At 32.3% G+C, this 20,790-nt stretch overlaps 1 protein-coding gene and 1 long non-coding RNA gene across 2 annotated transcripts in view; both read left to right on the top strand.

Moving 5' to 3' along the window:
• The first annotated feature begins 514 nt into the window (after nucleotides 1-514).
• Nucleotides 515-20,790, top strand: part of LOC117204728 — a 165,538-nt gene continuing 145,262 nt past the window's right edge. The window contains exons 1-5 of the mRNA XM_033442418.1: nucleotides 515-699; nucleotides 1,014-1,086; nucleotides 1,242-1,624; nucleotides 1,706-1,831; nucleotides 1,938-2,053. Coding sequence (XP_033298309.1) covers nucleotides 1,071-1,086; nucleotides 1,242-1,624; nucleotides 1,706-1,831; nucleotides 1,938-2,053 — 641 coding nt within the window. The 5' untranslated portion in view covers nucleotides 515-699; nucleotides 1,014-1,070. The remainder of the gene's footprint in view (nucleotides 700-1,013; nucleotides 1,087-1,241; nucleotides 1,625-1,705; nucleotides 1,832-1,937; nucleotides 2,054-20,790) is intronic.
• Nucleotides 5,844-20,207, top strand: LOC117204729. Its single transcript, XR_004487124.1, has 2 exons — nucleotides 5,844-6,484; nucleotides 18,504-20,207. It is a non-coding gene; the product is annotated as an uncharacterized LOC117204729 (long non-coding RNA).

Here is a 20,790-nt window from a genome sequence, read left to right as displayed (position 1 = left end):
TTTTATATGGAAAATTCAAAATAGATAATCTATAACGATATCGTTATGTGTGAATATAATCTATCATGGTTTTTCCAAAACGTAATTGAAGTTCTTTAATATTCAAACATAAAAATGATTCTGTCATTTCTGATGCACGGAATAAGAGGAAGGATATTGTTTTTTACTATTAAAATTTTTTTCAAAATTGTGCATATTAATTTTTTGCGTTTTCATTCAGTTTTACTCTCCTCAAATACTTTGTTCAGTAACATTCCTTTCTTATTGATGCATTTTACAATTCGACTCTTAAATTTTGCTTATTTAATAGAAATTTAATATTTTTGTACTTCTATTATTAATATTATATCATCATATAGTACAAATTTAATGAAACAATTATTTTATTAATTATATATCACATGAGTACAATATTCCTCTAAAACATTCACCAGTAAATATTTAAATTTCCCGCATTTCGCGATAGTAATGTTTGATTGGATTTCATTGGTGGAGTCAATCTATATTCTCTTTCCCCATCCAAGAACTGTCAAGCATTCGATAGTTTGGCATAGTCAGCTGATAGCAAAATGCAATTGAACGTTTCCTGTGATATTTCAAGAAATCGATTGTAATTCTCGTGCGTGACCGTGAAATTTCTTGAGAATCATCGATTCGCGATCTGTTTGCCTTCTACTTCAATTTTTCGAAGAAATTTAGGTAAGAGAAGTTGTAGTTTTATTAATATTTGAAGCAGTTATGTGACCACGTATTGATTTACGATAAATTCATGGTACAGCTAAAGTTAACGACAGTTAATATAATGTTGTAGAACTTGTTAATGATATTTTAATGATAAAATTGTATAAAAAAAATCATAAATTTTACTTATTGCTCTTTAATTCGTGCCTGTTATAGAGGTTAAGATACATTTTAACAATTTCATTTCGCTAAATTAAAAACATACGATATATAAAATATAAAGTATAATTATAGCAATATATACATGTATTTATAACATATGCTTTTTCCAGGGGGATTCACAAGACTTTTTATACACATTTAGCTGAAGCAAATCTACCAAAAACAAAATGCCTCTAAGTGCAGGTCAATATAAATTTAATCCATTAAAATTAGTGAAGCATCTTTATTTTTTGATAGAAAAGTGTTATAAATTTATATATTACTTTTAAGAACAATATCTATTAGGTTACATCAGTTTTTATAATATTAATTTGTATTTTTTGCTTCAACTTTTTTAGACATATCTACAGCTCTTCATTTATTAGAGCATGTTCAAGAAAGGGTGGAGGATTGCAATGACCCCAAACTACAAATGCATACGACTCAAGATATAAAATCCTTAATTTCTCTTTTGGAAGATCCGGTATTCCGCAGCATAGTGACAATTCAAGACTCACTAATCGAATTAAACACTCAACTGGGGCAGCATCCATCTATTATTCCTGGCGATTTTGATATTAACATTAGTGGACAACTGGAACTTTCTGTTCCTAGTACGCCAGTGCAACCGCTTGGATCAAATGTATATCAAGATCTATATCAGGATAGCAGTGAACTAGAAGATCAAAGAGTTCCAGTTGCTCCATTGGTGCATAGCAGCAGCGAAGATACTAGTGCGCAGGTAAAATTGTTTTCAAAATATTCTTAAAATGTATTTTTAAATTCCCTTTGTACTTGGTATTAAATTTTCACTTTATTATAGGTCACAAGCCCAAGTCTTGCGTCAGAGGTTATGGGAATGCCTCCAATAACAACAACAACATATGCTAAGGAGTTCAAGAAGGTTATCGAAGCTGCAGCAAGAGGTCGTCAAGTATTTACTGTGCAGGTTTGTAAAATATATATAAAATATATATATAATAAATAATAAATAAATATAAAATATATATTATTAAACATTCAGAGGTATTAAGGGCAATAATTTTTTCTTCAAGTTGTATAAACCAGAGGGAACCAGTCTGGGATTCAGTGTGGTTGGTCTTCGCAGTAAGGATAAAGGAGAGCTGGGTATTTTCTTGCAGGAGATACAACCCAATGGCATAGCTGGCTGGTAAGTCAATCATTGATTTGTAAACATAGTTATCAAATAATATTAGAAATCACAAGGTCTATTATTTAATCGAAATATTTGAAGATTATAATAAATAGTTGAATAGAAAGTTTTAGAAATATTTTTACTTTCACGATGTGTAGAACATAATACATACTTTCGGATAAGTTTGAATCACGTTTATGCATTGTATAAAATTCTGAAAATTTTTCCGTGCTTATATAATTAATATATCACGTAGCTTCAAAATTGATGATATCATAGCATGTAGATTATATAAGCAACAATGGAATCTCGCGCGGATTGTTTCGTAATGCAATTCTTCGATCTTAAAAATGTTCTGTTATAAAAATTGATAAATACTCCAGCGTATCATTTAAAGCATCTAGTGGGCAAAATAATTTGGTATTCTCCTTATAAAACATTCGAGTGTCATGAAAATCAATTGAAACATTATGAGATGCAAGCATGTTTCTTTTTAAACTCTTCTAAATTTTCAAATTTTACTTAGATTCGTTAATTAACTAAAGTAAAATAAAAATTTTCATTCCAACCCATTCAATCAATTAATGAATTTCAGTAGGTATCATATCACTAGCCAACAGTTTAGGATTATTATTTTAACTTTCGAAACTCACAATATTCAATTTCTTTTCTTGATTGTATTAATCTTTAAGTTTTTAATCTAAAGATTGTGAAATAATTTCGCATATTTTATGCTAAAAGTTCTTATATTTTAATTGCGCTCTGAAAGTTTGAATAATAATAAATTTCTTCAAAGTTAAGTCACTCAAGTATTCAAATTCTAATTTTATACTATTATGGAATTATTCTAAACTTTCGGATTATGGTATATATCATTCAATAGACATAGTTAATCTTTTTATGCTAGGAAATAGGGAGAGACAGCTCCGTGATGTGAAACAGCATTCGAATATTCAATACTCTCGTTAAAACACGCAAATGTCGTTACATTATTCGATATTCGTGCCGAATAGCGAATATTGTTCTGGCTGCAGTCGATAAATTAATGCGAATCAAGGTACATGAATATTCGTTTGTTTTGTGCCACGTAAGCTCGACAGATATAGAAAATATGAATATCGACGTCGAAGGACGGACGTGTGGAGATAACGTTTGGAGCATAATCGTGCACGAATATTCGTGAAAAATGTGGAATATTTTTGAAAAATGTCGAATATTCCACATGTTTTGTTTTATACGGAGCATCGATAATCCATAGCAGTCGGTAAAAGTTTAAAGATTCTTTTAAATCAATAAACATATTATAACATGATATTTTATGTACTAATATAAATAGAATGAAAATTTGAAAATTTCCAAAAATTCATTCCAGTCGCTACTACTCCAATTAGATAATTCAGTGTAATTCTTCGTTTTGATTTATAGATAAAATTTTTTTCGCAATATATCTATTTCTATAGAAATATTACTTACTTTTAATCTAATTAATTATGATAATGAAGTTTGTGTTCCATTTAATTAAAACTTTATAAAAATTTATCATACTGTTTTCTTTCACTCACTAATAAATATCCATCAGGTTGGAGCATTAATTTGTCAATTATTGTTAGGAAAAAAAGTTTGTTTACTAGGATTTATATCTAGGATAAAACCTATTGCAAACAATAGACAATACAACAGTACAACAATTTAAGAAAATATAATATAAAGATAAGTGCGAGGCATTTTTCTTTTATTTATTTTTGGGACATAATATACAAAAAAAAAAAAGAAAATTGAAATGGAACATCTTTGTTATTTGAAAATCTTCTTACTGCAAGTTGTTCCGTCCAATTTGATAAATAGATCATAGGATTAATTCACGCCGTGATATTTACAATCAGTGGATACATAGATGTATTGAGTATTTAATTTACATCTCTATTGGTGTATAACTTTTTAATTAAATAGTTTAAATAATCTATTAATTCCATAGAAGGGCGATGATCATTCTCTTCAATTATTAGTTTATTATTGGCACAGTTTTTATACAATTTTATACAATTTTGATACAATTCTATTCAGCTATAGAGAAATTCAGTATCTGTTAAATAGTCGATTTGTAGCAGAGAGATATGAATTTTTACTTTACTATGTTCATTATATCTTATTCAAGAGTAGTGAATATATTATTCCCGGTTTTAGCATAGCGTTATGTTTTATTGTCTTTATATCGAATCAAGGCACAAAATGCTCACAATTATTTAAGCAAATAATTATACAAATAAACTCGTTTTACTCTTTTTTTCATAATGACTATCTTATTCATATTGGGATAGAATATAGTAGCGCCGAAGTATAAGACTGGTATTAAAGAAATTAGGATGACAAGTAAAGAGGGAGAACAAGCTTTTATTCATATATTCCACACAAAAACATTTAAATCATGAAAAATACATTATAATAAATTTATTCTAGAATATCTATGAAAACTTATGAATTGGTCATTTTGATCACTCTAGTGTAGTTTCAGTGTTAAATGGTCGTCGTTAGCCTTAGGAAATATATGTATAAGTTTTTAAAATCGACTTCGTCCCTTTGCCTTCACATGTGTAAGAGAAACAAATATATCGATTTTCCATATTTCAGTCATAAAATTCAGCGGAGAAAAGAGATACCTAGAATTTCTTACAAATATACTATCCTATCTATAAGTGACCAGATAAAGTACTTATCCATGATCAATTATCGAAATCTGCTCTTTACGATTAAAGTATTTGATTTTGCATTTTTTCATTTATAAAGATGTAAAATATTTGAAATTCTCATGTTTCTAATTTCCATGTTTGAATACTTTAATTCGAATAAAGGAGCACAAAGACGGCATTGAAAAATACTAGGACTTCAGTTTTCTCAGATGTTTTAGAATGATAGAGAACTTCCACCTTGCAATATTCTTTCTATCATTTTTGAGTTTGTTATATTTTTATAACTTTATGAAATATCTTCACACAGTTTGAACAAAATATGGAAAGTCTTATTGATATATATATATATGATTCCTCGTAAATGTCATATAATATTAGAGTGTAGTATGTTTCAATCTATTGCGGCATTCAGGACGAAATATATAAAACTCACGTGGCAGTTAACGTGTTAATCCTGTTGTTCTCTTCGGATCTGTATGACCTGAAATGGATATTATGTTTCAATAGGTGTTATTACATAATATTAATCGGATAGTATTATTATATCGTAATAGATATTATTATCATTATTATTATAGTTAATAGCCAATTAATACTATGTAATAATATTTATTGAAACGTAGTATCCATTTTAGGTCATATAGATTCGAAGAGGACAGCGGGGTTAACAGGGTTTTAATAGATATTATTAAAATATAGATAGGTAACATAAGATAAAACGTTATAAAGTATTTAGTTTCTAAATATTATTAGAAATTACAGATATTATTATTATTATTATTACGATACAGACAACTTTTAAATATTCGCTTTTGCTATTCAATATCATTCTCACTGTCGTGCTTGTGTTCTACTTTTTTAACGAATAAAGTATTTCAACAAGGAAGATATCTAAAGAGATGGAAACGTGAAAACGAAGCCCGAAGAACGGCAGGATCCACTAACTTGAGCGTTATCAATGTTGAATGATTCACTTATGAAACACCCTGTACAGTGTCGTACACGTTCCACGTTCATCGGTGCGCTCTATCAGGCGTGCTTCTTGGCACACCCTGTGTGTACGGTGCGTTGATCGGGTGGCTCGTGGCACGCATGCTCGGTTACCTCTGTCCGGAAGCCTCGCCACCGTGGAGAAAACGATGCTTTCGAAAAAGAGGCCTCCCACTTTCGGCCGAGCAGTCTTCGACTGATCCTCGAGCGAGAAAGGTCGTCGGTATTCGACGCGCGCGCGATACCATCCAACACGTTCCTATTATAGTGTGTGCGTGTGTGTTGAGTATAATCACTCGTCCTCTCTCCAATTATCTTTTTCCTTTATTCCATCGCTTTCTACGTATTCTTACAAAGTTTCCGTATATTCACCGCGATAGGTATCGATAGCCAGAAATTTTTCGCGGCTAAGGTATTCAGAGGTCGAAGACGAAGAAAGTCTCTTGACCCTTTTTTTTTTCTTTTCTTTTCTTTTTCACTGTTGGTTCTCGAGCGCGTCGCGAGTTCGATGTTCTTTCGGTTCAACGATTCCTTCGCGCTGGTGGAACAACCTCGAGATACTATGCGGTCCCATCGGCTCGTCCTTATTCCGTTCTGTCGTTTGTTTTCGTTTCGCGCCACATAGAGGCTACCCCCGTGCTTTTCTCTGGCGATATGGCCCTTTGATGTTTGCTGATCTGTGGAGGGGCGAGTGAACAGAGAACCGCGAACGTACTATGTTGCTGTGAAACTCGCGAACCGCGGATTCGCCTCACGAAATCTTCAGGTGGTACGTGTTGTGTTTTTCCTTACTTTTGACTCTATCGCTATGTAGAATCACGGGTGATTATAGCGCGAAGCTTGCATCGAAGTAATAGAACGAGAAGTATACGAAAGGATACTTAACGTAAGGGACAAACAAGCATCTGTTGTTCGCGCATTCCTTAAGAATTATTCAGATTTTTAGAAACGAGTAAACAGATCTTGTAAATCTATACAATTTTCTAGGGAAGATTACGTATTACTCGCTTTTAACCACTAACGTTCTAACGTTAGGTTCTGATATCAGGTGGCTGATTTTTCGTTGTTCTTCTCGTTGCCAAAGGCAGATTTCTGTTAGCGCAGATATTTCCTGAGTTAAAACTTTAACGTTTTTGACACATTGTCTAGCAGAGTTGTATCGTATTTCCTCTAAGTTCTGGATATTCTCGTGATTTTTCAGTTAGAATGCTGTATTAAGCATACGATATCGTTTAAAAAGTATCCTCTCCCGCGTTTTGTGCATGTTGGTGGAATTTTAGTAAATTTTATACGATGCTCTAATACTTCTTTCGACTGTACTATTTATTAGCGTAGTATTTATGCAAAAGTGACACGTCTCTTCCGTGTAGCATGTTGTTTCCTTTTTCTCGCGTCCATGCAAATTTAGAATAATCGTGTCATACATGACGATTGCATAGTTCTCTGACGAACAGATATTACATGGACTGAAACAGATATGAATGGAGAATGAAGTATGAATGCACTATAGTATTCCAGGGTTAGTAAGTATCAACTTCATTTCATAATTACAGTGTCCATTTATTTCTAGTCTGAATGTAATAATTGTAAACGTTAGACGACTTAGAATGGCAGTGTATATGAATTATAACACATTAAAGTACATGAATTCACAAATAGTAACACACGTACAGTAATTGACGAAATTAAGAAGCTTATTTTCTGTCAAATTTGAAATGGAAAAGGAGCGAGTTATATGAAATAGAATACAGTGGGAGGATTTGTTTGTGTTTATCGCTGGTCAGTTTTTTACTATTTTAAAAGTATTCGCGATTTTTAATCTGTATTGTACATTTAAGTCCAGTACCAAGTGCGTATAGTAAATAGAGCTACCGAGTCGAACATACGCGAGAAATGTACCTCGCAGTTTTGATTCTTCACGTAACATAAAATAACTGGGCCTAATTATTTTTTCTAGATGTCTTGAATCATTTTTATAATGTTTAACCCATCATGGACCCAGCAGTAAAATATGAATAAAAGTTTGTATAAACGTAACACAATTAAAAAATAAATCGGAAAATTGATTAATGTTATCAAGATATAGCTGTTAGTACAATAGATTGTTTACAGAATATCACTACACGTGCAATGTTCGTGATTTGATCATGCAAATCGTGAGAATAAAATTGCAATTAAAATTCCAAGTGAACGCAACGTTGATCGAATGGTCCATTTAATGGTTCACCTCTCTCTTCATTTTTGAAATATAAAATTTCACTTGGACGTGGCTTACAATTATGCTTTGTGGTTCAATTGTTAATGTTAGCTTTGATTAGGTATTCAAATTTTGATTACGTCATTGTTTGTAGCAGGTATCAATACGTTGCATTCATGAATGAACGATAGATTAATTATCAGCTTCGGTGAAACGAGTGGAAATTTCTTACTTTCAGTAGGAAATCTGTAAACATGCAGCGTGTTCGTGTTTTTATTACAAATCTAAAAAATAGCTTGGATTCCACGTATAGCGCAAAAGTCGATGTTCATATCCGTTGCTTTTATAGGAGATGAAAAAAAAGAAAAAGAAATGGATTAAGGAAAAACGATGGAGAAGAAATATCCCGATAAAAGTGAATTCATATCCTGTAACTCTTTTTTCAATTTTGCAGAGCATTTTAATAAGTTGAAGTTTCATATGGAGACTTTTATCCAAGATTGACTATTACGAAATTATTTAGTACTTAATAATTACAATTAGCATATTTGCTATTTATTATAATATTGTTACTAATGTATTAATTTCTTGCGTTTTCCCTATTAAAATCGTAAGGATTCGTATTTAAAAATTATTCCACCGAATAATCCTCTAACCTTTAGTATATTATACATAATTTCAACATATGCAATAATATTTATAAAATTTAATATTTTAGTAGATACATCATGTTCAATCTCTATATTATACTGTAGTATGTTGTACAACATTATCACGCTATATATGGTATATTATATTTGTTATATTATTTCCAAGCTGCAACGATGCGCAATTTGACTCTAGAATTTTTAACAGAATTCAAAAATTCCATTCTTCGAAACTGCAATATTTGTCAGATTTTCTGAAATACCTCGTTGTTTCGCGCATACAAATAGTCAGTGCGAATAAGAGTTGCAGGATGTAAAAGGTTATTCGGCCGAGAAACTGTTCTGCGTTACGCGTTTGAAAGACAGAAAGTGTCAGATCGATCAGAATTTACGCAAATAGAATTCTCGTGCATGTATTCGTACATCGAAGGGCTGGAATGCCGTTAAGATATTCGTTTTTACAGAGGTGAAACATGTTTCGCGTACGGCTAAAACGTCCTATAAAAATTAGCTGTTAGATCTGTTTTGCATTTTATAACGTTGCGGTTTAGCGGAGAGTCGAAAGCCAGATTTTCATTCCGTGATTTAGTTCAGCTAGATATTCATATTTTAGATGTTTTTAAAGCTTCAAAACTTGTAGATTTTTATAAAAAGCAGCGAGGGATGATAGAAAGAAGTAATTACAAAGAGTAGAGATTTATCTGAAATATTATTCAGACAGCAGATAATGTGAAAGACTTTTGTTCCTCCTTTAGTTGCGTTGTTATATTTTTAGAATTGGATAATTTTTATATTTTTAGGTAAATAGTAAACAACAGTAAAGAGAGAGAAAGAGAGAGAGAGAGAGAGAGTCACATAATTTTTAGATTTTAAATAAATAGTAAGAAAAAACGAGAAACTATACGAAGCTGTACCTAAAAAGAGTTTTCTGGGAAATATAACTCAGATCGTAGATTGTTTATGTGGAGAAAAGTGTTGCTGCTTATTATTAAGATTGGGATCAAGAATATAGTCAAGTTATGAATACAAGTGGGTAATAAAATGAACAATTTTTATTTTTAATTCGATGGTAATCGGTATCTACATAATAATAATTTCTTGGTGTATAAATTTTAGGATAAATATCCTTGCGTTGATTTAATCGGATTAGTTAAATTGTAGCTAATCGTAGCTATCGGGAGAAAATAGCGTGCAACTTCTTTCTTTTCCCGATACAATGGTACGAAATTTAAAGTTTAATTTTAAGAGCTTGATCTTTCTCTTGTGAGTTGAGATAAAAAGTAGACATTCGTGCAAGGGAAAAGAAAATCAAAGCTTGTCAAATAAGTTCAGGGTTGATTATAGCATGAAAAAATAATGATCTCACGTTAACTATGAATTTCATATCGTTTGAAATTTGCTATTGTAAAATAATAAATAATTATCGTAGAATTTGTGTGAAATTTTATTCGATTAAAATTTGAAGTTCCTTGTCGATAGAAATGAAACAATTTTCAAGTTTTGTTCAAAATTGCAGCTCTTAATCAGCGAAGTATGTCAAGTAGAGATAATAAAAAAGACCGAATTGATTTGTTAATTATGGTCTCCCTAGGGGTGTGATCATTTTCAGGCTTCATTTCGATTTATGTATTTAATTCCCATGATAACGGCTGTGATTTATGTTTTTTTTTTAAACATGTTGCACCGGTTCGATAAATTGACCGGAAACAGAGATAAAAGGGAGAGAGTCGAAATTTTGATTTAAACGATTTTTTCGAAGAGTCACGCCGTCCTGTTCGCAAATAACGGCAATTGAAAAAAAAAAAAGAAAGAAAAAAAGACACGACAATTTAATAAATCGTAAACGAGAAAAATGTTATTTGTTTATGAATTTTTCGTGCCAGCTTTCGATATTTATTTTAGCAAATCGATGTAGCATGCTTTAATTTAATAAAAAATTCTAGCCACGCTTGGCAATAAAAATAATAAAATATATCAGTATATTTTACACTACAACGACCACAGGAAATTTTTCTCCGAAATTTTTGTTCAGTCTAAAGGCCCAGTTTTCATTATCGATACTTTAACAATACTCAATATCGAACTTAGATGTTTCACGTAAATAAAAGAAATAGAATTTGTTTATCGATTTTTACTTACTATCCAATATCAAATTTACTTTTCGTAAATCATCATTTTCTTCCACGAAATAATTTAACGTCCCTAAAAATTAAGAACTGATTGTATAAAATTTCGATGACGATATAAATAACGTAAAATTCACTACTATCTTGATAGGAAAAGACTCGAAGTATATACATCGGATATTCGTATTCGAGACAGCGAAACATACGGATAAGTGGAGAAAGGTGTAAAATCGTGTGTTTTTATCGACCTGGCTCCGTTCTGCGGGAAAACTGGCGGTGTGTACACGCCTCGAAGGTGAAACTGGGTTAGATCGTCCGTCGGTGTAGGCGTCATCGATCTCAGATTCGAATTCAACGCGAAATTATTCCGCTTTCTGGATTATTCATGCCTCGACAGCATGGCCGGTCGCTGATTCAATCCGAACAATGTTGCTCGATCGATGTCCAGACATTAAATAGACAAATCCACTTTCTACCTCGCTTTTCTTTCTCTCTTTTTCTATTTCTTCGTTTTACTTCTTTTTTGTGCTTCCTGTTTTTTAATCGTTGACGATTGAAGCGATAAACTGAAGCGTTAAACGATATCGGTGCAATTATTTTCTGTTAGATTTCGTTGTAGCATTTGCGGCTTTTCGTGTACGACGTTTTTATTGTCGCTCCTTTCTTGTATTCCAGTGTTCTACGATTTCGTTTTAATAAATCTGTTTATCCTATAAAGGATCATTATTATTCTCTTTCTGTAATCGATTTAATTAGATCTATTTGTTTATATATTTATGTAATTATCCAATAATGTATCTATTTATTTGTTTGTTTATTTAACGAATATTGGCTCTTTGGTATCGGGTACAGGAATACGTGAACTGAAATAAAACAAGAACAAGCACTAATTTTAATTAGTGATTTTTACAATTTCATCTGCGATACTATAGATGTTTTAAAGGAGATTGTACTGCCGTGCAAAAATCTGCTTCCTTCTAATAAGTATCATAGGAGCGTATAATTTATTACAAGTTATTTATGTAATTACTTCAAAATGTTAAGTAAAGTAGTTTCAGTAAGTAACTAATCTTTGTATTATTTGGCGATATGAAAGAAATTGCAAGGGAGATTTTCAAGTTTAATGACAAACTACTGAAAGGTGAACGCCTTCAATGATGTCTGACCAGCAACGGCATGTTTCTACTTACCGCTTCGTCTCATTTACGTTTCCCTTGTTCGTTTTGTAGCGGGTCAAATTAATCGTTTCGTCTTCGCCTTGTCACAATCTTTGTTACGTGTATTGTAAAACGTAACTTGTATTGTTTAAATCACGCAAGGCTTCAAAATATTTAAATTGTATTTTATCATTTTTTAATTTATTCAAGGAAAGGCTAAAAATTTCATCGCAACCGTGGTATTACAAAACGAGCGTTTAAACGACACAAGAATTCGAAATATTTTATCTATTTTAGCGTTATTTAGTCTGTTTAAAAAAGATTAAACATTTCCTTTCCATGTAAAGCTGAAATATAATTCTTAGCGAACTAAATATCAAGGAGAGAAGTAATTAGTATCAAGAAAAATTATTCGGGAAATATTTGAACGATAAAGTTACTAGAGTTTTATACGTGTGAGCGGATACATTGCTCTTTTATTTCAGTGACTCGTTGAGAGTCAAGGATTTATCGTTTTAATTCGGCTATCAAACTCCACAGAGAGAAGTTGTTCCATAATACGGTTTGGAATTGCAAATGCATCGAAATGCGCGTGAAATGGCAAATATTTAGAATATCAAAAATCGTACCATCCGTATCAATCGAATATTCATCAAAGCTCTGCGATATTAAAAATTTAGGTTTCTTTTCTTCCTTTCTTTTTTTTTTTCCAGTAATATAAGTTTCAACCGCCAATATATGCCACATATATTCATGCAACATATTTAAATTATCGATATGGTCGACTGCGTTCCAATATCGACACAAACGTTGACTAAACCGAATTAAAGCGATAATTTTCGAGTTCACTGATTTGGATGGGCGAACGTACTCGTTATCAAAACGATTTCTCCTGTATCAATTTAATCGATGCTTTTCCATGCAGCTTCAATAAATGCACAGTTATTATTTCAGTTAATATCATTTTTTTTTCTTTCTTTCGTTCGCAACGTACAATGGATATAAAGTTATATGCTTAACTTTAACAATTTCAGCAAGTGTATTACGGTCAGAATAAAACAATTATTTTATATTTTTCGATTGAGGATAATACCGCATCCTCGTTACAAGAGCAATATAATTGGAAAAATACGTGGGAGAATAGCTTCTGTAGCGGTATAAATTGAAAATGATAAGGGATGAAAATACGTAATGACAGCTACGAAAATTAGGCTAACGTAAAAAATTGCCTATCCGCTACACTAGACGATTCTCTTAACAAAAACGCAGGGGTTCAATTGCCGTTGAGTAATTTTCTTTTAATAAGCGTTAAGTTGGCAGAACATATCCCTTAAGAAGTTAATCCCTTCGTAACACTATGTGATGGAACTGTCTTGTTATTTGAAAAGCTCTTTATTCTCAGGTTACTTAATTTCGAAGGAAATTGTGATGGAACTGTCTTGTTATTTGAAGAGCTGTTTATTCTCAGGTTACTTGATTTCGAGGCCGTAAACGAAACTACTTCTAAGCTGCCGTTAAAGCGGCAATTCTCAGTTTACTTTAATCGAGCAACTCTTTTCACCTTGATATTGATCACGAACGAAGCTACTCGGTTTTCTCACGAGTAGACAGTTTAATTGCGCGCAGCTAACTTTGAAAATGGAATACCAATGATCCTTTTAATCTTATTCGTAGGAATTTTTTCCAGACGTATTTTAAATTATCGAAAATTAATTTCGTAGAGGCAGCAAAAATGTTGTTGACACGATTACGAATTTCCGTGAGATACGAATTGAGAAACCATGTTCTACACTAGAGTGGAACAACGTCTATTCTCGTAAAACACATCAATTCGAATAATAACTCGATTACTCAGTTACTCAGTTATCACGTAATAGATGTTCGTTGACTTGCCCAAGTAGCTATAATTTTTCCTTCAAATAATAGGAGTTTGCGTCCGGACGACTAAATTCGAACGCACATTTGCTTACCCTCTTAATTACTTACGTGAGGAGGGGACTTGTAAGGGATTAATTTATATAATTGGGATGGATTGCATTCTCTATTGTCATAGACAGATAACTCGGCACAGTTAATTCAGATAGTGATGGCTAATCTTGATGGTGACGTTGATGTGTATATATATATATATAGGGTAGACTCGTAATTTTCATCATCATAACCTAGATGTGTTCGAATTGTAATAACGTTGTAATTTTGCAACAATGCCAATTTCCTTTATTTGTAATTATATCGAATGCATTAAATTGTTGCTCGAAAAAGGACAGTTTAGAAAAAATGGTTTAATTTTGCAACAATACCAATTTTCTTTATTTGTAATTAAATTGAACGCAGTACATTTTTTAAATTGTTGCTCGAAAAAGGACAGTTTAGAAAAAATGGTTATCTTTCTGATAGAATATTAGACTATGTAAATAAGACTATAAAAATCGTAAAATAAAATTGCTTGCTATTGTCTTCTTGAAAGGATCGCTGATACAACTGACTAATTATCCTTACTATTTTTAGAGACATATGAAAAATATATTGAAAATTTTAGAATTTTTATAAACCATTAGAATTTTGAAGTCAAAGAATTTTCTGTGGAACTTTATTTTTTACTTTTTATTTTCTGCAGCACCGATGGTGTTATAACGTATCAATAATGTTATCGCGAATGAAGAGCTTCTGGAGATTTGCAGATTAACTTAGTCTAACTGACTAACTATTCTGTAATATTTTTATTCAATAACAAAATACCATATATTTACCAACTTTTTCTACCATCTGTAACAGAACGTCGTTCGACATCAAATAAAGAAATACATAAAACGAACCTTACGTTATTGGAGGTGGAGGAATTGGTGCCCATTTGTATCGATATAACATTTGCGATCGTAGGGTTGCTGAAACCTATATGCTCATTTACTTTCTACGGTCCATTCCTTTTTGGAAAAATATTTTTATTTTCGTGACATTAGGTTTAATAATATTTATGTAATGTTACTACAAATGGACCAAAGTATATTTTTGGGGAAAGTTTTGGTATGTTTGATGAAGATAGATTGACTTAGCCATTATAAGTAAACCGAGTCTCTGCGAACTTGACCTAAGAAGTAAAAGCGATGGTGAGTAATATGATTTGACTTAGCCGGACAGTTTGATTTATTTCTCAAATTTTCTGTGAGTCAGAGTTGACGGAGAGTTGATCATCTATTTCTACCAGAATAGTATAATATTGATTACCTCGATGGAAAAATTACCTCGTTGGTCATTTGTAATAGTTAGGGAAATTTTAGGAAATTAGAAATTAGACAATTTTTTAAGGATACAGATAATTTTTGATAATTGATGTGATTTATTGTTTGGTAAAATCGAAGGAGAATTACTGATTGCAGACTTTCGTGCTTAAACTCAACTGAAATTTCTAAAAGTTTATCGGAATATTAGATTAACTATGGATGATTAACTTCTCAAACAAGATAAACGGAAAAACTTAGGCTAGTCGATGGAAAAAGAGACGTCGTTTTTCAACAAAACAACGTTAGGTGCTCTGTATCGGTGAACAGCGGGTAAAAATGTTGGAATATTTGGAATGTACAATCCCATCGGTTTCATTTGTCAAACGCAAAGTGGTTTGGAGAGCGGTATTTCGTGGCCAAAGTTAAAAACAACTCTACATCGATGTTCTTCAACAGAAATTTATTTCATACAACGTAATATGAATATTTAACTAATAACAGTAACAAACTTTACAGCAAGAAATTTTTAAAAAGGTATAAATTTTACTATATTACAAAAAGGTACTGTTATTTTACCACAAAATTGTATGGAGGTCAGTTAACGTTGTTACGAGCTGTAAACGGTTAAAAATGTTGAAAATCGCATTTTTTACGATATTCGGTCTGTGAGTGCAATAAATCTACATCTTTCGATGCCTGTCGCTTGTCTCTGCATCAATCGATTTCGACGAAATTTTCAACATATATATACAGCTGTCGTAAATCTTCAAAATATGTTGTTTAAATATTCATTACAGACCCAAATAGAACAGTCGTAAAAAATGACCTTTACTTTTTTCTTCGTGATTTCAACTAATCGCAATTTTTTCAAAAAATTTGTATACATCGTCTAGTAAACTAGTATTTCTCCCTTTAAAAAAAATGCAAGTTGTTGCAATTTCTAAAAGATTATTCTGTTTCGAAGAGTAGCCGAGGATACATACGTTAATGCTAGTTACTGTATCTTACTTTTATTTTTTTTTTTTTTAGGAGAAAATTCCATTGCATAAATTTGTATAACTGTTTAAATAATAATATGACTCTTATTATTACTAATCAATTTAAAAGCATTAAAACAAACCTGAAAACATTCGTCTTCTACAGCGTGTCCATTTAAACATTGATGATCATATGAATACTCGACCTACTCTCAGTAGTTAAATTTTCTGCGACTAGTTGGCGTATCGAAATTCTCAGTTTCCCAATATGAGTGGCTATCAAGTGGCTGCAAACGAACGCACCCGGAACTCTGCAATGCTTCAGGCGACTATTTTTTAAACTCAGTGTAAAAAGTAGAAACTTCCAGGAGGTGGCAGGTCAAATTTATGCATTTTTCTTAGAAAGGTCTAACGTTTTCTATGGGCAAAATCCTGTGTCTATCACTTCTAAACATTTATTTTAAAAAGCTTGTCGAAACTCAAACTATTATAAATTTTGCGCTATTTATACATGAATTTTGGTAAAAATACTTAACAGAATCCTTACTGGTTTTGCTTACCGATAAAGATACGTACAACACGACTAAATAATGGAAATTTCGAAAGTTTGTCGTTTTGTAGGAACAAACATTTTTTGAAAAAACTGAGCTTGAAAAATTGAACATTGGCTACAAAGAGCGAATTTTCAGACCACTGCGAAGGACATCAGAACATCGTCCGACCATCATTTATTCTGGTTTTTACAAAAGTTTTTTAATGGGGGGATGCTGAATGCGCTAGAAGCTTGTAAGAACTGGTTCAAAGGACTTGTCGCTGAAAAAGACGAAAAGTTTTTCGGCGAAACGATCATAAAGCTACCAAATACATGACAAAAATTCATCGAGATAAACGTTGTACCTATATATCATCCAATGAAAATGATAATTGCGTAGATAAATTTTCCTCTCCGCGACGAGTTCTCTTTTTAAATGTATCAACACCAAACGATTGGGTTTTAATTTTTACTTGCCAATTTTAGACCGAAATTATTAGTTATTGAATTATTAGTTGCCTGCAACTAGTTACAATTTGTTTCATTCGTTTATTATGCAAATTAGAATTTTGAACACAGAAACTCCGAAATAATTAAACTACGTATTTATTTAAGATTTATAATTTTCAAGTTGAATTAATCATTTCCAATTAATTATCGTTCTTTCATTCGTATGCGAATAATTGTTTCGAACATACGATTGAAAAATAAATAAATCACGTATTTATGTCGTTTCTCGCTGTCAAGACAAATTTAAAATCCTGAATCAATTACAATTCTCGCATTATATTCTGAACAGAGAATTCGAGTTTGATTTTATTTTTACTATGCATATCCTGTACTTTCTTACTCGTCACGATTCTTATTTTCAAGTTAAGATACAAAACCTGCGCTTCTTACGTCTTACAGTATCTTTAATTTGTAAGCGTATGAAATTGTAAACACAAAATTTCAAAATTAAGATTAATTGGATTCGTAGATGGTGAACTAAGTTAACGAAAGAATTCGATGGTCGAATAGCTACACAGAGCGGTTGTTTTGCTCTACAATTCGATGGTTAAGGGTGAAGCAAGGGTGTTTGGTGAGGAGGCTAATGTCGACGAGCAAGTACAGGAGCGTGGGTTAAGCACGTACAATAGAGATCGGTATCCGTGATGGTTCGCCTCTCTCCATGAAGTCAGCACGCTTCTACTTCATTCGTTCGAATACGCCAACGACAAATTTCGCTTTGCTTTCAAACTCGATTCAGATGCTTGCGCTCGAGAATCGTGGATGACTTGGTAAATTATGTATTTCTACACGAATTTCTAGCAGTGAAATTTTAGTACTTCTAGCAACTCGTAGTACTTGCAGTTGGGAAAGCGAGAATTAATTTGCCGTGACGTTTAAATCGTTTATGCAAGTTCACTTATAGAATAGGAAATTGCGACGATTGTGGAAAGATACAGTTCTGTGGGAAGATATTATATAGCGTGAAAAGTTAGCTTTCAATTAGAAAGTTATATACTTGTAACAGTGAAGGCGTTCACGCGTAACTCATGTTCTTTTCAAAAAACTCTTCTAACGTGTGAATATTCACACATCCAAGTTTAAAGTTACTCATGGAAGCTACACACTGTGAAACTTCGATAACACGCTAGTAATCGAGAAAGAGACAAGCAATCAAACGTTTCTAACATCATCGCATGTATCACGAAGCTCGACTACAAAATCGACGGAAGGTTTTTCCCTTTTTTTTTTTTAAACCGCCGTCCTTCCAATGTTCACGTGCGTGAATATTCGAATTAATGAAAATTCGCTTTGCGAAAAAGTGACGAGCAGTCAGATCTCGCTTCTTGTACATCACCAGAACATCATCGCATCTATCATAAAGCTCGACTAAAAATTGCACACGGTCATCGAAATTGACGATAGTTCTTTTACACTTTCAGAACCAGCGATACGGTCGCGAAAGGTCGAACGAAATAGAAAAAGGCAAAACCCGAGTCACACCAGAGAGGCAAATCATACAGCTGTGTTTCGTTTCTATCCACTTAGTAGGCCGGGCCACGTGTACCAAGAGAATTATTGCAACGGATAACGCCGTGTTTCTGACACGGTCGACACGCCACGTTACTACGTCGTAACACGAAATTGATTAACCCTTAACTGGTTGCGTATCTCCGTCGGGTTAAAGGCTGATCAATACGAGCCACGTTTCATTCGTTCGATCCGAGTGTCTTCTTTTTAACTGGCTGCGACAATTGCTATCTCTGAGGAGCTTCCTTTTAGGAAGCTTCGGAAAGCCACGTCTCGAGTAATACTTGTGATTCCCCATCGAGTCTTTCGTGGATTGTCAGTTTGGAACACTTTAACGTCTCGTTACCTCTTTTTCTCTTCCACGAGCGATCCGATCGCTTTTCAATGAAATATCGGTTAGAATATAGAGGACAGAACAATTTTCTCTTTGCTCTTTCATGTATACGCGGAATTACTTAATCCTGAAGTAGATATTATATTTGTATATTAAGTGTCGTTCGAAGAATTGTTGTATAATGTGGTCCTGATATACCGTACTTTATTGGTGGAGAAGTTTTAAATGGAATATTGTACCGATGGAACATAGAAGTTTGAGTATAATAGCGTGTTAGTTTCAATAGTTAATTCCGTAGCTGTGTAATCGAGTAATAAGCTATATAATACACGTTGTTACACAGTAGTTGGCCAGATACCTTCCGTTGTTTGAAGAATATCTACTGCATGCAATGAACGTGAACTCTTTCTCACTTCGGTAGATCTTAATGTCTCGTTGTTTGGAAAATTGTTGTACGCGAATACTGTTACGCATGGTTTCCATTAACAGCTATACTCTTTGTATGTGTATTAAAAAACGCGAGGAAGTGTAGACATAACAGAATACCTGAGCAACAATGTATTAACGTTAATTAATAACGATTGTGTAGTTAGATAATTCAGTAGTAAGCTATGTAATAGACAACACAGTTAACAAGATATCTTGTAGTGTCGTTTATTGGAAATTTTCTCTATGTAATACGGTGTATTTGATATACTTGAACAAATTCAAACGAACTTAATAGGAAGTCTTTCGTTTTGCAATTAATGTTATATATTATCATTGTTATATATTATCGTAGATGTTAATCATGAAGATAAAAAATGACAGAGAAAGCGATAAAAAGAGCATGCAAACGAGGAAAATGTGTTTAGCGATGTTTTATAACGATGTTCTGTAGCGATAGCGATATTTCAGCGTGAAATATGTCAAATTACTGAATTCTTCCTATCGTATGTATCTGATGCTTAGTCATCGTGTATATCTCATAATCAGGATATCGGTGTAATTAATTTGTGTTACTTGCACGCGAAAATAGATCAGCCGAATTGATTAGACGCAACATGTTTACGAATTCAAGACACCTTTGACAAATGATCTTAAAATGATTAATTGTATGTAAAAATAGTTCTACCTAAAATATTCGTCTACATAATTGTTAATCAGGCTGCATTTCAAAGATAAAATCAAAGAGGGAGCTTAGGAAAGAAATATTTTTTTTTATAAGTAGCAATTAATCAGAACCCTCAGAAGAACTTCGAGTAATTAAAGGGGTAACTTCAATAAATTAGACCATAAATTTTAACGGAACATACGTAATATATTCGCTTTATCAGGCACCCTTATAGCGTTTCAGAAACACTGTAGACACTTATACTTCGTCCTACCAATCTCAAAATTATAATTCTAATATATCTATATCTATAAATCTAATTGCACAGCTTGAAAAATTACATTTCTTCACCTAACTTAATTAGATTAAATCTAAGTTTTGATTGTCTTGTGTAAAAGAACAAGTAAATAAAGACATATTTATTCCAATATTCGATATCTTTCGTTCAAAGACAAGAACGATTTCCCAAGCCCAAATCGTAATTTGAATAAAATCAATGTTCACGATAATTTTTCCAAAATTCCACTTGTTCGTTCTACTTAAAAAAAAATGTGTTCCTGAATTGATTAAATTATTTCAATATTGATCTTGCTCTATAAAATAATGAATAATCAAAGGTACAATTATTCGAACACTCAATAATCATCAAACAACTCTAAAAAAAAAACGTATTTCTCTATCTAAATCAATTACACATATCGAGCCTCATTATGATATTACATTAATCTTTGTCAGCGAAAAATTAAATAGATACGCAAGTACACGGTAACTG

Source organism: Bombus bifarius, unplaced genomic scaffold, assembly GCF_011952205.1.
Source record: "Bombus bifarius isolate JDL3187 unplaced genomic scaffold, Bbif_JDL3187 scf7180000007979, whole genome shotgun sequence".
Lineage (NCBI taxonomy): Eukaryota > Metazoa > Arthropoda > Insecta > Hymenoptera > Apidae > Bombus > Bombus bifarius.
The sequence above is the reverse complement of the archived record's forward strand: the minus strand, read 5'-3'. Positions and strand labels throughout refer to the sequence as shown.